This window comes from Uloborus diversus, chromosome 3 (assembly GCF_026930045.1).
Source record: "Uloborus diversus isolate 005 chromosome 3, Udiv.v.3.1, whole genome shotgun sequence".
Classification (NCBI taxonomy): domain Eukaryota; kingdom Metazoa; phylum Arthropoda; class Arachnida; order Araneae; family Uloboridae; genus Uloborus; species Uloborus diversus.
Genome location: NC_072733.1, coordinates 128,641,847 through 128,657,455, shown reverse-complemented (window position 1 = coordinate 128,657,455; position 15,609 = coordinate 128,641,847). Strand labels below are relative to the sequence as shown.

General features: G+C 34.6%; 1 protein-coding gene across 1 annotated transcript in view; it reads left to right on the top strand.

The window, feature by feature from the left end:
* The window catches only part of LOC129218944 (ubinuclein-1-like), a 225,001-nt gene extending 213,432 nt beyond the window's left edge, over positions 1–11,569 (top strand). Inside the window, 2 exon segments of the mRNA XM_054853264.1 lie at positions 1,946–2,387; positions 11,400–11,569. Of these exon segments, the coding sequence (XP_054709239.1) occupies positions 1,946–2,387; positions 11,400–11,569 (612 nt within the window).
* The last annotated feature ends 4,040 nt before the right edge of the window (positions 11,570–15,609 follow it).

Sequence of the window (15,609 nt, the reverse complement as noted above, 5' to 3'; positions counted from 1 at the left end):
TTTGGATCCCATATCAAAATTGTCCGTGACCATTCCATGCCACCATGCTGAATTCAGAAAAGAAACCTGTCCTCCTGGACAACAGGAACCATCCGTTCAACTAATGAACATCCAATCCAGCTCTCGAGCGTGGACCTTCAATGGTCCTGTTTGTTAGGCCTTTTCACAGCAAAAAAAACAACTTGATTTAAACTCTCAATTTTAGAGAGATAATCCCTCACTTAAAAACTCATCTCAAGGCAACAACTGGAACATGCCCGCATTTCTAGCTGGGCTCAACGACAAAACTTCCTACATCTTTCAAAAAGAATCCACTATACTACGTGGAACTCCGGAGCACACAGCTCCCAGGCACAATCTCAGCACCTCGAAAAACATTGGACTGCAGTCACAACATAGTAAAACAAGAGGTGATACAATAAGAGAATGATTGATTGAGAGTTCACACTTAAATAGCATTCCCTATCTCCCTACGCGATGGCGTGACGTATATCAAAAAGCATGCATAAATTACATTGAGGAAACAACTCAACACAGTTTACAGTTTAAAACTAAATTCTTTAAAATTGTTTCCCACATGCATACAGCAAGAATCTACTCAACATCTTTCCTATGACGTCACATCATCATGGCGGGTCAACAAACGCATGCTACGCATGCAGGGAATGTTGGCTCTGGGGAACAATTCGAGTGCCAGTAAAATAACGGGATGACTTTCAAAGTTCGAAAAAAGAAGGAAGTAAGTTCTGGAAACTTTTCTAATCCTTCTAAAAACTTTAGGAATTTCTCAAAGAAAAAAAATAATGGCTCTAGGCCAGCACGTACATTTTTTCGCAGTTCCTAGAGTGATGTTAATAAAACCCCTGAGAAATTAGCGAATTTCATTCGGATTCCGTGACTTCAAATTCCCCCCCCCCCTAACCTCCCGAACTGACAAACCTACCATTACCGAAATTATGTTAGATTAAAGGAGTTATTTTTTTTTACTTCATTATGCCAAAAAATCTAGTTCTTCTAGGATCTTGCCATTGCGTCTTACTATTTCTTCCTTCATGTTTAGTGCAGAAAGAGCATAAGTCCGGGACTTACGCCCTTTCTGCACTAAACAAAAAATGTGACCCCTAAATAAAGTGCTTTGTTGAACAAGAATTGACTTCCCTGCTACACTAGTCAATGTCTTTACATATAAGCATGGGGAAACCATAGCTAACTCAATTTTTAAAAAAATGTGACTTATGCCCTTTCTGCAATAATCGATTCATTTTCCCTGAATGCCAGCGCATAGAGGCTCTCACAAGACATTTGCACGACGGCGCCGATAAGGCTTGATGCGGCCCTGATTGAGCTATGGAAAAATGAGAGTCGGTGCTTCCAGGATGACGTCAGAGACGGCCGTTTTTCCCCTATTTTAGCCAAGACGCGGCAAAACAGGCAGATCAAAGAGATGGACTCCTCCTGACGCTGACCACATAGCCACCGAGCTACTGCTGGCAAAAATCTCTACTAGTATATAAGCTGCGCGTAAAACTTTAGAGTTTTTTCTCGGTAGTTGTGGCTAGTGCGCTTTATTACTTCACTGTGTGGACACTCTCAAGGGGTACTACTAATCTGCGGAATTTCATCTCTATCTGAATTTCATAGACCGTACAGTCTCCTTGTAAGAACAATAATAGTGAATGCAGGTATAGTCTAGAGTTATTTGACATTGATACTATATGTTCTATAATATTACAAAGATTGTTTAATGATCCACATAAATGTTAACCCTAAACAACTTCTTATCCAATTCATAAGAAAATGTATAATTTTCAGTATAAATTTATAATACAATTATTTACATTTAAAATTCTTGATGGCTTTCATAACTTAACAAACTATTTCCGAAATATTCCGATGTTTCCATAATTTAATACTGTGATCCTCATGAATTATTTTTCATTCTTAGATACAAGGCCCTTGGAAATCAAACTCTCAATCTCCAGCTACCTCCCTCAGCCACTTCATGGCTAGCACATCTCCACCTGTTTCAAACCAGAGTAAATCTACCTCACCAAACCATCATAGCTCAAATTCTCATGTAAATTTATCCCCTGTGCCAGCTCATTCTATGACTCAAATTGAAAAAGTACCTTCTGCATACAGTCGTAGTCACAGTCCATTACCTCCACGTGCAAGTCCTTCACATATGTCAACTTTAGGTCATGGTACAAAAACTTCACCCTCAAGTACATATTCACATCTTGGGCAACCTTCATATACGACACACCAGTCCAGTCATAATGTGTCACCTGCCCTCCATCATCAAACTCATATACGCAGTAGTAATGCTTATGATCCTCCAAGTGCATCACCTACTACATCATCTGGCACCTATACCCTTAGTCCAGGTATGTGTTTAGCACACTTATAGTTTAAGTTTCTGTGAATAGCTCTTATCATCCTCAACTGTGGCAGCTTGAATGTGAGCATGACAGCATGAAAAATTTTCCATGATGCTAAGTATTTAAAAAATTCAAATGAAATTGAACTGAGCAAGTAGGCATGTTTATGAATAGCTGGACATATAGTTATTTTTACTAGCACTTACAATAATTGCTCTGGATAAGATTACATCGTATTGAAGTAGTTTTTTTAAAAATAAACATTTAAATAATTAAGGTTATCTTTGTACTGGTAACCACCCTTATCGGAGATACCTCATTAGTGCTGGCACTGAAAAGGAGCCACGATATCAATCCTTTTGTAAATTTAATTTATTTTTACGCAGAAATACATCTAAAATAGTAATATGCATATTAAGAACCGTAAATAACATGGTAGCAATTGGTGACATTCTCATTAACTCAATCATGAGCAAGAGTTTGCAGTTAGCTTATTCAGTGTAAGAATTTCAATTAAGTTGAGCACTTGCTGCAATATTTTAAAGAAAAAGTTTTTTTTAATTTAATTTGTATATAAAGTAAGTTTTTTGAATGTCAATAAATTTATGCTTTATCTTATTTTAGAAATGAAGACTACGAATCCAAGAACTAATTAAGTGCCATCAATGTATGTAATGTGCAGAGTAGATATTAGTAATTTATTTTCCTAGCTTTATGAAATTATCAAGATCTTCAAACTATGGTTTATAGAATGCAAGGGAGCAACTGTGAAATGAGTGATTAGTATTGTAAATAAGTAAGGTATGTATATTGTGTGCTGAGCGGCAGTGGTATTTCTGTGATTGATTTTTCTCTGAATATGCAGCTTTGTAAAATTACTGCCCTTCGTATATGTGCATAAAAGTAGTAAGAATTCAGTGATACTATGTACAGTAAAAATTACCCCTTTTGTACAACTGTCCTGGGGCATATTTTTGTCAATATGTATGTAATTTGTACAGTATAAATTTTGAAGTTTTTAATTTTATTTCTTGCTTCCTATCTGTTGACATTTCCAGTGATAAAAAAGTATTGGCTTTTAGACCAATTTATTTGATTCAGAAAATCAAATTGTAATGCTCATATTTTGCAATGTTTGGAAATACGTTTTAAAATGAATTTATTAATCCAAATGACAGAACATTGTTACTTGAAAATTTTCTTTTAGTTTAAAATCTCGGTTTTTATTACTTATAGCTTATATATAAATGTTTTCTTACTGTGTTCATGTTTTGATTGTTTGTTTCATGCTGTTGTTTTTCTTGAAGTCAAACTGAGTTTGTTTTATGAATTTAGCTAAGAAATGAAGCACTTTTATTCCATGCTTTTTTAATGCTGCATAATATTATCTTTTTAAAACATGATTTTAACAAATAATGATGAATGTTAAGTTTCTGTGATAATTTTTATTTCATGTTACCTAATTCTGCCCTTGTAGGGTTCTTCTTTTTTTTGTTTTTTGGTGCAGATCTTTCTCATGACTGATGTATGCTCATAATTTCAGCTTTACTCAAACCATTTTCTCTTTCTGTGTGTTTGTAAGTAAGTGCATAAACATTTCGCACTTTGAATTAAAATTCTTGATTTTATTTTGTCCCAGTCTCCCCATATATGAGTTAATTGAGATTGCTGAAGTAAAGCTAATCCAAAACATAGGGTTCATTTAGAATTTTGGATAGTCTGAAAATTAAAGTTGATGTTAATAAATAGAATCTTGTTTCTATATCGTTAGATATTTTCAAAATGATCAATGAATTTCAAAACTTTTTTACTTCAATATTGTAAAATGCAAGAGAGAAGTTTGTTTTCATTATTTGTTACAGATTTTCCATTTGAAACTTAATTTGAAAATATATATATTCATTGCAGTAAGCAGTGTTTTTTTTTTTCTATAACTTCTGAAAGATTTGCATTTTAAATACTTTTTCTTTTCAGTTTAAAATACTATTGCAACTTATTTGTTTCAACACGAAGAGGAAGTCAAAATAAATCTATTGTCTACACAAATTTAGTATCAATCCTTTTTGAAATTTGTTTTTAGAGAAAGCATATGAAGGGTGCATCTCAGTTATGTCTGACTGACAATAGCCTCCATGTTTCTATTAAGGTCTTACCTAACATGCATTTTGGAATTGGTGCTATCATTTTCAGTTAATAGTATCATTTTTTTAAATTAAAGATTACATATATAAGTGATCTTCACATACTTGCCAACTTTACTGTTTTCTGCAGGAGACTGGTTTTTGAGAATTGTCTCCTGATGTCCTCATTACAAATGTTTTTCTACCTTTTTACATGAAATTTTTTACTCTCTGAGATAAATTAATAAACTGTCAGTGACTGTCAAAGCTTTTAAGAGCATTAGAATTAGTTTTTGAAAGACAATCTATCAAAAGTGACATAATAGTGCAATTTCCTAAAATTATAATTTTCATACTTTTTAGAAGAAAAATTCTTAAAAATTGTCAGTTTTCTATGTTTATCAGCAAAGTCACATAAAAGTTTTGAAATGGTCTACAAAATTTTGATCTATTTTGGAGGTTAAAATAATTTGTACATTTTTTTTTCAAAAGGATCCCTAATATTTAAATTGAATTTTCTGTATTTCAATCTTGTATGAGTAACCTTATATTTCTATGCCAAAATCAAGCACAAGCTTCTCCAAAAATTGTTGTGTTTGAAGTTAGTCATTTTGTATCCTGTAAATATTTCAATAATTTTGATAGTTGGAAGTTATTTTGGCCTCTACTACTTTCAGTTGGCTTATTATAGTTCTTATTTTAGAAATTATTTTATTTTTATTTTAAAGTCTCTTTTTTTTTTTTTTTTTTGGTTTGGAAATTGTTAGTACCTGGTTTGTTTTTGAGAAAATATTAATTTTTGGTCAATATCTCTTTTTTTTTATTCATTTTCAAAATAAAACATATTTCAATGGTTAAGCCCTCCTCTCCACCCTCTCTCCTCTCGTATTTGAATTTGATTCCCAGACGGCTCAAGTCTAAGAAGCAGTAAATGCAATTTTACTATAGTATATTGGTGCATTCAATATTGATAAAAGCAAAAATAAATAATGCTAGAGTTATACATATTTTTCTCAAGTGCATTTTAAAAAATGCATCTTTAAACAAACTAGTCCTTAAAAAGTAAAATGAACTCCTGCAAAAATCCTTAAACACTCCTTAGTTTTAATTTTCAAAGTTGAGTATGAACCCTGAAATAGTTTTTTTCTATAAAATTTTAACCCTTAACTGCCATATTTCAGTACTAATACTGCTTATACCTTAAGAGTATTTTCATTTGTTATAGTTAATTCAATTTTTATTTGTATGAAAGATAATTAGTATCTTTCGAGCAAAAATAAATGTCTTGTATTATTAACCAAATTTTTTTTTTCTCTCTGTAAAGTTGACAAGTATGCATCAGGTTCTTTCAGTTTGAAAGTTTAAATTCATTTTTAGAATTAAATAATTTCATTAAATAAAGTATAGAATGTTATCTTCATATTTTCCACCCAATTCGTTCTGCTCATGCAAGTTTCTGAATACTATAGTTCCAGCTGATTGTAATCATGAACGATCTTAAAAAACTTAAGGAACAACTGTTATGCAAGTCTAAAATTCACTAGATTAACTTTAGAACTAGAAGATTATAATTTTTAGACATTGAGGGCAATTCTATTCTATAAAAAATAGCTGTTTAAAAAAAATGAATTTTATTTTTATTGCTGAAATATTTAGGGTTTTGTGAAAATATACCAGATAAGTCAAAATAAAATATCGCAATTACAAATGGCTAAAACTGTTTAGTAAAAAATAATTAATCAGCAGAATTAACTCAGAATTTAGATGAAACTTCAAAATTTTGTATACATAAGTAGATGTAATATATGTTAATGTGACTTCCCTTGGTCACACGGACACTATCTAGGCGATAGTCCATTTTACACCATACATTCTAAAGCATTTGATCCGTCACTGATAAAGTGCATTACAAATGCTTACTTTGAGTTCTTCATTTGTTTTAGGCACGTGTGGCACATGCACACTGTCTTTCACATCTTTCCCAAGGGACTCCCATATGGTTGGTCACATTGTGATAGGAACAAGGGATCCTCGGGACTCTCATAACCCAATAGAAAAAAATCGCTAGTTGTCATGTCTGGAAATCTCTGTAGATATGAGCAGAAAACATTTCCTCTCTCGCATTTGTGAGCTTTCTTTTCACTTCAGCTGCATCTTACATAAAGAAATTTCGAAGTTCAGTCTACATTCTGTGTTAATCTTATCGATAAGTTCTTTTCCATTAAATAGTTATAGCTGTTTGCATTCACTATATTCATTTTGACTTTCCTGATACTTGGTACTTTGTAAAGTGAATTGATCTATGATGCCTAAGATTTGACTATTAACTGATTTTGCAATAACAATCTTTATGTAATTATTTAGTAATAGTGAGATATTTAACTTAATCATAAACTCAATTCTTTAAAAGGAAAACAAATCACTCTCTTAATTACAGGTACAACCTAACAAATTTTACACTACAATTGAAAAATTATGAAGTGTTTGATACATATATAGTTAGATCAAACATTCCATATAAAAATGCTCAGCAAGTAGTTTAAATTATAGATGTTGCATAGTCAAATATTCAGTTTGGCACCATGTGGTGAAAGAACGTTCCTGAATATTATTGCCAGCAGTATCTAGCGAATAGATATATATGAGCTTTTTACTCTTATATCTCATAGTATTTACAGTTGAGCATTTTTCTTTATACGCCTCGTTTCTTGTGAATTCCTTCCCCACCCCCTTACTGGAGAATGTTTTTAAAATTTTGCAGAGTACTAACTCTTTTGAAATAATAAAAGGGTTTTTTGGGCCCAAAATTTTTTTTTTATTATCATTGGTGGAATGATGTTTTGTTGCTTTTTAAATTGTTTAAATTTTAATTTAAAATATCAAGTTTTTTTAGCATTCTAAAAAACCGAAATACAGTCGGACCTCCATATATCGAAGTAGCAAATTGCAGGAAAAAAATTCGCTTTATAGAAATTTCCATGTATAGAAATGATCTTAGTAAAAATCTCCTAAAACATTAAAGCTAATTTTTGTGTATGAAATCCAATTTAGAATTCATACGAGCATCTGATTAAATGAAAGTTAATAATTAAAAAATTAAATGTGAAATATTTACTGAGCACTGCATTGTTTCTAAAAAACCAACTGTAATGTTTCATGTTTTTAAGTCAAAGTTTTCTTTAAGCTTCAGTACTTTTATCATGACTTTCCGATTTCTCATAAAAGCTGGCATTCTGCTTGAGGAAATACTAAATTTACCAGAAATGACATTTTTGCGCCTTCAGACATCTTCATTCTTCAGCAATTCAACTTCATCCGCAACATTAGGGGATTTTCATTTTGACGATGGTAGTCGAGAGAAAAGTAAAAAATCAATCTACTTAACTTGAATGATTTTCACTGAAGCTAAAAAGACTAGAAATGATAATCAACAGACAAAACTAATAACTTGAAACTGATTTTACTGAATTACTGATTACAACTAAGATTTTAAATAAACTTGAACAAATTTAAGAACTCCAGAACAGAAAAACGACCTATCTACTCACCCCTCAACCCAAGATTCCTTATGAGTTTCATAGCAACCTTTGGTGAACATAATTTTCTCCCCTAACCTTCATTTCTCATGAGACAAACAGTCTAAAGTGGAGAAAAAATCTATGAATGTCTGGAAAAAAAATTCGATATATAGAGATTTTTTCTATAAATAGAAACAATTTTTCTATGCAATGGACATGGAAGTTTGCTGGGATTTCGATATATAGAAAATTTCGATATATAGAAGTTCAATATATGGAGGTCCGACTGTAGTTCACTCCAAGGGACAGTACTTTCAGGTGTATAAATATTGGATATTTTTTCTTTTTTTTATGTACCTGTTTTTTACGTTTTCCTGTTTTATATTCTTTTGTGGTTGCTACATGATATTTTGTCGATCTGTCTACTTTTATTACAAAATAAATTTCTTATGAATTTCAAACAAACCACCTATGTGGCTTTCCTTTTACTTGCATCAATGAATTGATTCTTTTGCTGGCTCTTTGGAGTTTTTCTTGCATCCTATTACGAAAAGGAAACAGAATTAAGTTATATCAGATTCATGTTCTCATAATAAATTTAGGGGGGCAGACTGTCGGGTCCTGTACAATTTTGGGAAGGAGTGGATTATTCTTTCAGCTGTGCTTGTAACAAGTGCAATATTAATACACACTTTTGTTATGAACATTTAACTACATTTAAATTAACTGCTGTACTTATTTATCTCTTTGATTGTTATATACACTTTTTTTTTCCTTTTTGAGTTAAATTATGCTTGTAATAAAAGTATACATAAATATATTATAATCTTCATATAACTTGGGAGGGGGGGGGGATTCATGTGACAAGAGATAAATAGCAGAGTTGATTGAGAATCTCAAAATTTTTATCTAATTCCAGATTTAACAAACATTTTCACAATTAATTTCTCAAATTTGTTTTCAAATCTAGATTCATGAATTGTCAAACTTTATATTCAGGCAATCTTGTATATGAGTAATCTTCCCTTACATTGATTTTTAGGGTAAAATGAACATGACAAGTCTACTAATATCACAATCCACTTGCTTCTATACAACTCATCCAATCTGCAATTTCATTTCAATAACATTTGAAATGATAAAAAATTAAGTTATTAGCATTTTTTAAAGCATTTTTTTAAAGAAGTTTAAGCTGAACAAATCTTTGTTTCTTTTTATTTTTCATGAAATATAATGACATGCATGACAACTTTGCCATTTTTAACCTGAAGAGCCTTTTGCTTTTTGTCCCATAAATATTTTAACTCTCTAAAATCGAACCATTCCAATATTTTGGTGCTTTTACTTCCTCTCCTTTCTCCTATCACTTAATTTTTATATGAATCAATCTAAAATCAAATTCAAAAAGTATTATGGTAGCTAGATATATGGTCTCTCAGTTATATTTGCATATAAACAAGTTTTTCTAATCCTTCTGAAACCTCTGAGGTTTCCTTTTCTTGTGCATTTCAATATTTAATTTCTCTTGCACATTTGCTTTAGAATTAGCAAAGTTTCAAATTTACCTAAATACAGTTAATGAAATTCATAAATTTTAAATAGCTAATTATAATAATTTGTGCAAGAATCTTTTTCGTCTCTGTTGCAACTTTAATTGTTCTCTAATTTCAATGCTAAAATATGAAGCTCATCTGTAGTTAATATTTGCTATGTCTCTTGTCGTATGAAGGATTTGGGTTTTTTTTTTTTTTTTTTTTTTTGCAAACATATTAAACATTATCAAATATCCTTTTAGTATATTTGGATTTATCAAAACTGGATTATGCAATGAACTTTCTCAAAGCAACCACCTCTATTAAACAACCAATATTATTGGTGGAACAAAATTATGTTCCACAAACTGCTCTTATAGAACATTCAATTTTTCTTGACTAAGCATAATATTTTGTTCTTTTCAGGTTACATAACAATTCTTAATTATCCTTATTGTAAAGGCTCTAAAAAATTCTCTCTCTTTTTTTTTTTTTTTTTTTTTTTTTTTTGTAACTAGTTCTGTGTAGCAGTATTAACTGGTTTATCAGTCCAAATATGTATCCTGAATCTCCTTATAAGAAATGAAATATTTTCACAAAAATGCAATAGTACAAATCTTGTTCTTTGATATTTTATGTATAGTTTTACTTGTTTTTGAATGGCCTTTTAAGTACCCCGTACAGTTTTTTGTGGAACAGACAATGGTTGCTTTTGAGATATTTCATCGTATAAGTAAAGCATATGAACAGCATAATTATGTAGTCTATGGATGACAGGTTCTAAACACACACAGGTGTGAAATATCTTCTTAAAACTCAACATTTTGTCATACAGATTTTTTTCTTAAAAGTTATAGCAGCGTTTTAAATGTGCAGCACATTACAAATTAATTATGAACTGACCCCTCTGGATTTTTTGTTGAACAAAACACCAATATGCTTGTGTGAATAGTTTACTAATGAAGTTATTAATAAAAGCATTCACATAGTTATCATTTCAGAATTTAAAATGAAGCAAAAATGTTTATTTTATGCAATTATCAAAGTGAGCTAATTTATTTAGTGTTTTATCATGATTTTTGTTGAATGAATTTGTTTCTTTATGAATTTACTTTTTCACTTAGCAAATTTTTTTAGAGGTGTTTGTATTTTTAAGTTTAAGTCTACTTATATTATTTTATTCAGCAATACAATGTAAATTGTATTTGTCATTATGCAGACATGTTTAAGATCACAAAAAATGTTAATTCATTTCAATAAGTTTCTGATCCTTACCTGATTATTTTTTTAAAAAACATACATACACACACGCATTTTACACAAGTTTGAGTAGATCAGAAGTTAAAGTGCTTGAGATATTTGAGCTCCTGTACAATTTCGTTCTGGTGTTGGTTACCATCCTTCATTTAAAATTATTTTTCATATTAAAAAACAAAGTTATTAAACTCTGGTACAGTGGTATCAGAATTATAAGGACAGCAGAAAAGTTGCAGAGAAAAAAATATATTTCTGAAATAATTCTGTCAAATTTTACACAAAATGCCTTTTTATACCAGAAATCATCGTGGAATGCATAACATTTGAAAATATGAACTATAAATGGTTTGCTGTTATTAATTTAAAAAATAATGTCATTGCTAAAACTGGACAAAATTATAAGGGCAACCAGCATTTTGCCCAGATAAATTCTAGTAATAAATACTATCCCCCCTTTTTTTCAATCACTTTATCAGTCTTGATGTCATGGAAGTAGAAGAATGTTCTTAGAAACTTTTATCCCAACTTTTTCGATGGAGAAATAAGTTCTTGCTTGTTTCAATATTGAATAATATTTTCTCATACTTTGAGTGCCAGAATGCCCCACTAAATCTCCATTAAACTTGTTTGAAGAAAAGGTTGGCTTACCTTTCGTCTTCTTGGTTGGCAGCCATGTAATGGTTATTTCTGAACGCATGAAGAACTTGCAAAGAGTCAACAGCCAAGTAGACGACGATCACGTAAAGCTCAGACTCGGGTAAAGATAATGAAACACAATTTTGTCTCTTAGTGGACCAAAATATACGGTTGTTTCTTAAGAAAAATGCATTACCCCTCTTGATTTTCTAGTAGCAAGGTCAGATGCGAAATCAGCATCTGTGTAACAAGTCAGAGTTGATGGGCTGCTAGAGTCAATTTGTAAACAAAGGTCCTCCCATGAGTCCAAATATTCGATGACTCTTAGAACTTCTTTCCAATCTATTTCACTGAGAGATTCATTCTTCCTGCTCAATATGTTCACAATGAATGTAATATCCGGTGTGGTCACTTTATCTATATGAAGTAAAACTTTTAACTCTTTCCCTTGATACACAGCACTGTTGATGGCTGTCTGTCCTTTTCTATTCTGGAGATGCATGTCTGCACCGGCAGCTAGAAACTTTCTCAATATTCCAAGGCGCCCTCTCGTTGCAGCTAAATAAAGAGAAGTGCATCCATGTCCATTCTTGTTGTTATTTGCAGGATCTGCTTCTGCCAGAATATCTGCTGTAGTTTTCTTGCGCAGAAGCAGAGCAAGGTGGAGGGGTGTCAATCGCCTTTGATCCAGGGCACGGGTGTCGAATCCTCTGTTCAACAGTTCTCTCAACCTCTTTGTCTTCATCTTCTACCACCCTATGTAGTGCGGTCCGACCACTTTTGTCCTTTCCCGGTGCGAACGGACGAGAGGTTCCAGCTTCTGGCTCACGTTTCCTGGCAGAAAAAAAGGGCTTCTCGGTTACCACATACTTACGTCTCACGTGCACTTTTTCATATGCTGCAAATGCTGGAAAGGTTTTGATTGTCGTATATTTCATTGTTGGTGCAAAAGTGTGTTCAAAATCGATTCCAAATTTTTCAGTTTAACCTTTCACAACAAGGCACGCTTTGCAACATGTCACTCTACGGTTTTCTTCAGCTAAAATACTCATCTTGAAAGAAGCAGTGCATCCATGTCCATCCTAATTGTTGTTTGCAGGGTCCGCTTCTGCCAGAATCTCTGCTGTAGTTTCCTCGCTCAGAAGCAGAGCGAAATGGAGGGGTGTCAATCTCCTTTGATCCAAGACACGGGTGTCAAATCCTTCGTTCAACAGCTCCCTCCACTTCTTTCTGTCTTCATCTTCTACCACCCTATGCAGTGCGGTCCGACCACTTTTGTCGTTTTTCGTGCAAACTGACAACATGTTCCAGCTTCTGGCTCACGTTTCCTGGCAGAAAGAAAGGACTTCTCGGTTAACACATTTTTCCTTTTCTATTCTGGAGACGCATGTCTGCACCGGCAGCCACCAGCTTCCTCACGACCCCAACATACCCTCCACCTGCAGCAAGATGCAGAAGAGATCGCCCAGATGCATGTTGGATATTGTTTGCATCGTCCGCGTCAACTAATATTTCTGAAACCGACTATTTCCCTTGACACACAACGCTGTTGATGGCTGTCTGTCCTTTTCTTTTCTGGAGATACGTGTCTGCACGGACAGCCCCCAGTTTCCTCATAAGCCCAACATACCCTCCACCTGCAGCAAGATGCAGAGGAAATAGCTTAGATGCACCTTGGACATTGTTTGCATCGTCCGTGTCAACTAATATTCCTGAAGCCGCCTCCTTCCCTTGATACAGAACGCTGTGGAGGGTGTCCATCCTTTTCTATTCCGGAGTCGCATGTCTGCACTGGCAGCAACCAGCTTCCTCACAATGCCAACATATCCTCCGCCTGCAGCAAGATGCAGAGGAGATCCCCCAGATGCATCTTGGACATTGTTTGCATCGTCCGCGTCAACTAATGTTTCTGAAGCCGTCTCTTTCCCTTAATACACAACGCTGTTGATGGCTGTCTGTCCTTTTCTATTCTGGAGACTCATGTCTGCACCGGCAGCTAGGAACTTCCTCAATATTCTGAGGAGCCCTCTCGTTGCAGCTAAATAAAGAGAAGTGCATCCATGTCCATTCTCGTTGTTGTTTGCAGGATCTGCTTCTGCCAGAATATCTACTGTAGTTTCCTTGCGCAGAAGCAATGCGAGGTGGAGGGGTGTCAATCGCCTTTGATCCAGGGCACAGGAGTCGAATCCTCTGTTCAACAGTTCTCTCAACCTCTTTATGTCTTCATCTTCTACCACCCTATGTAGTGCGGTCCGACCACTTTTGTCCGTTCCCGGTGCGAACGGACGAGAGGTTCCAGCTTCTGGCTCACGTTTCCTGGCAGAAAAAAAGGGCTTCTCGGTTACCACATACTTACGTCTCACGTGCACTTTTTTCGTATGCTGCAACTGCGGGAAAGGTTTTGATTGTCGTATATTTCATTGTTAGTGCAAAAGTGTGTTCAAAATCAATTCCAAATTTTTCAGTTTAACCTTTCACAACAAGGCACGCTTTGCGACATGTTACTGTACCATTTTCTTCTTCAGCTTAAATACCCATCTATTTCCAATGGCTGTCTTTCCAGGTGAAAGAAGCAGTGCATCCATGTCCATCCTAGTTGTCGTTTGCAAGGTCCGCTTCTGCCAGAGTCTCTGCTGTAGTTTCCTTGCGCAGAAGCAGAGCGAGGTGGAGGGGTGTCAATCTCCTTTGATCCAGGACACGGGTGTCAAATCCTTCGTTCAACAGCTCCCTCCACCTCTTTATGTCTTCATCTTCTATGCAGTGCGGTCCGACCACTTTTCTCGTGTTTCGTGCAAACGGACAACAGGTTCCAGCTTCTGGCACACGTTTCCTGGCAGAAAGAAAGGATTTCTCGGTTAACACATTTTTCCATTTCTATTCTGGAGACCCATGTCTGCACCAGCAGCGACCAGCTTCCTCACGACTCCAACATACTCTCCACCTGCAGCAAGATGCAGAAGAGATTGCCCAGATGCGTCTTGGACATTGTTTGCATCGTCCGAGTCGACTAATTTCTGAAGCCGCCTCTTTCCCTTGACACACAACGCTGTGGAGGACTGTCTGTCTTTTTCTATTCTGGAGATGCGTGTCTCCAACGGCAGCAACCAGCTTCCTCACGACGCCAACATACCCTCTGCCTGCAGTAAAATGCAGAGTAGATCGCCCAGATGCATCTTGGACATTGTTTGCATCGTCAGTGTCAACTAATATTTCTGAAGCCGCCTTTTTCCCTTGATACACAATGCTGTGGAGGGCAGTCTGTCCTTTTCTATTCTGGAGACGCGTGTCTGCACCGACTGCTAGGAACTTCCTCAATATTCCGAGGAGCCCTCTCATTGCAGCTAAATAAAGAGAAGTGCATCCATGTCCATCCTAGTTGTTATTTGCAGGGTCCGCTTGTGCCAGAATATCTGCTTTAGTTTCCTTGTACAGAAGCAGAGCAAGATGGAGGGGTGTCAATCGCCTTTGATCCAGGGCACGGGTGTCGAATCCTCTGTTCAACAGTTCCTTCAACCTCTTTATGTTTTCATCTTCTACCACCCTATGCAGTGCGGTCCAATCACTTTTGTCCGTTTTTGGTGCGAACGGACGAGAGGTTCCAGCTTCTGGCTCACGTTTCCTGGCAGAAAAAAAGGGCTTCTCGGTTAACACATATGTCTCATATTTAATTTTTCATATGCTGCAACTGCTAGAAAGGTTTTGATTGTCGTATATTCCACTGTTGGTGTAAAAGTGTTCAAAATCAATTCCAAATTTTTCAGTTTAACCTTTCACAACAAGGCACACTTTGCAACATGTTACTCTACCGTTTTCTTCTTCAGCTTAAATACCCATCTATTTCCTATGACTTTCTTTCCAGATGAAAAATCTACTAACTCCCAAGTTTTATCCTGGGACAAGGATTTGATTTCTTCATTTATTGCTTGAAGCCAGTTTTCATTTTCTGCTGGATTCATCTTAAATACATCTTTGAAGTTTTCAATAACATTCTGAAGTTCATCAGCGGAAATCCTTAGCGATCTGGTGGTTTCACTTTGTTTTTTCTTTTTGATCGTTTAGGCATCCCTTCTTTTGTTCGTTCTTCTTCAGGAGTCATTCCGGATTCATCCACAGATTTATCATCATATTCTTCATCTTCGACTGGTGGAGGAGATGAGATTTCAAC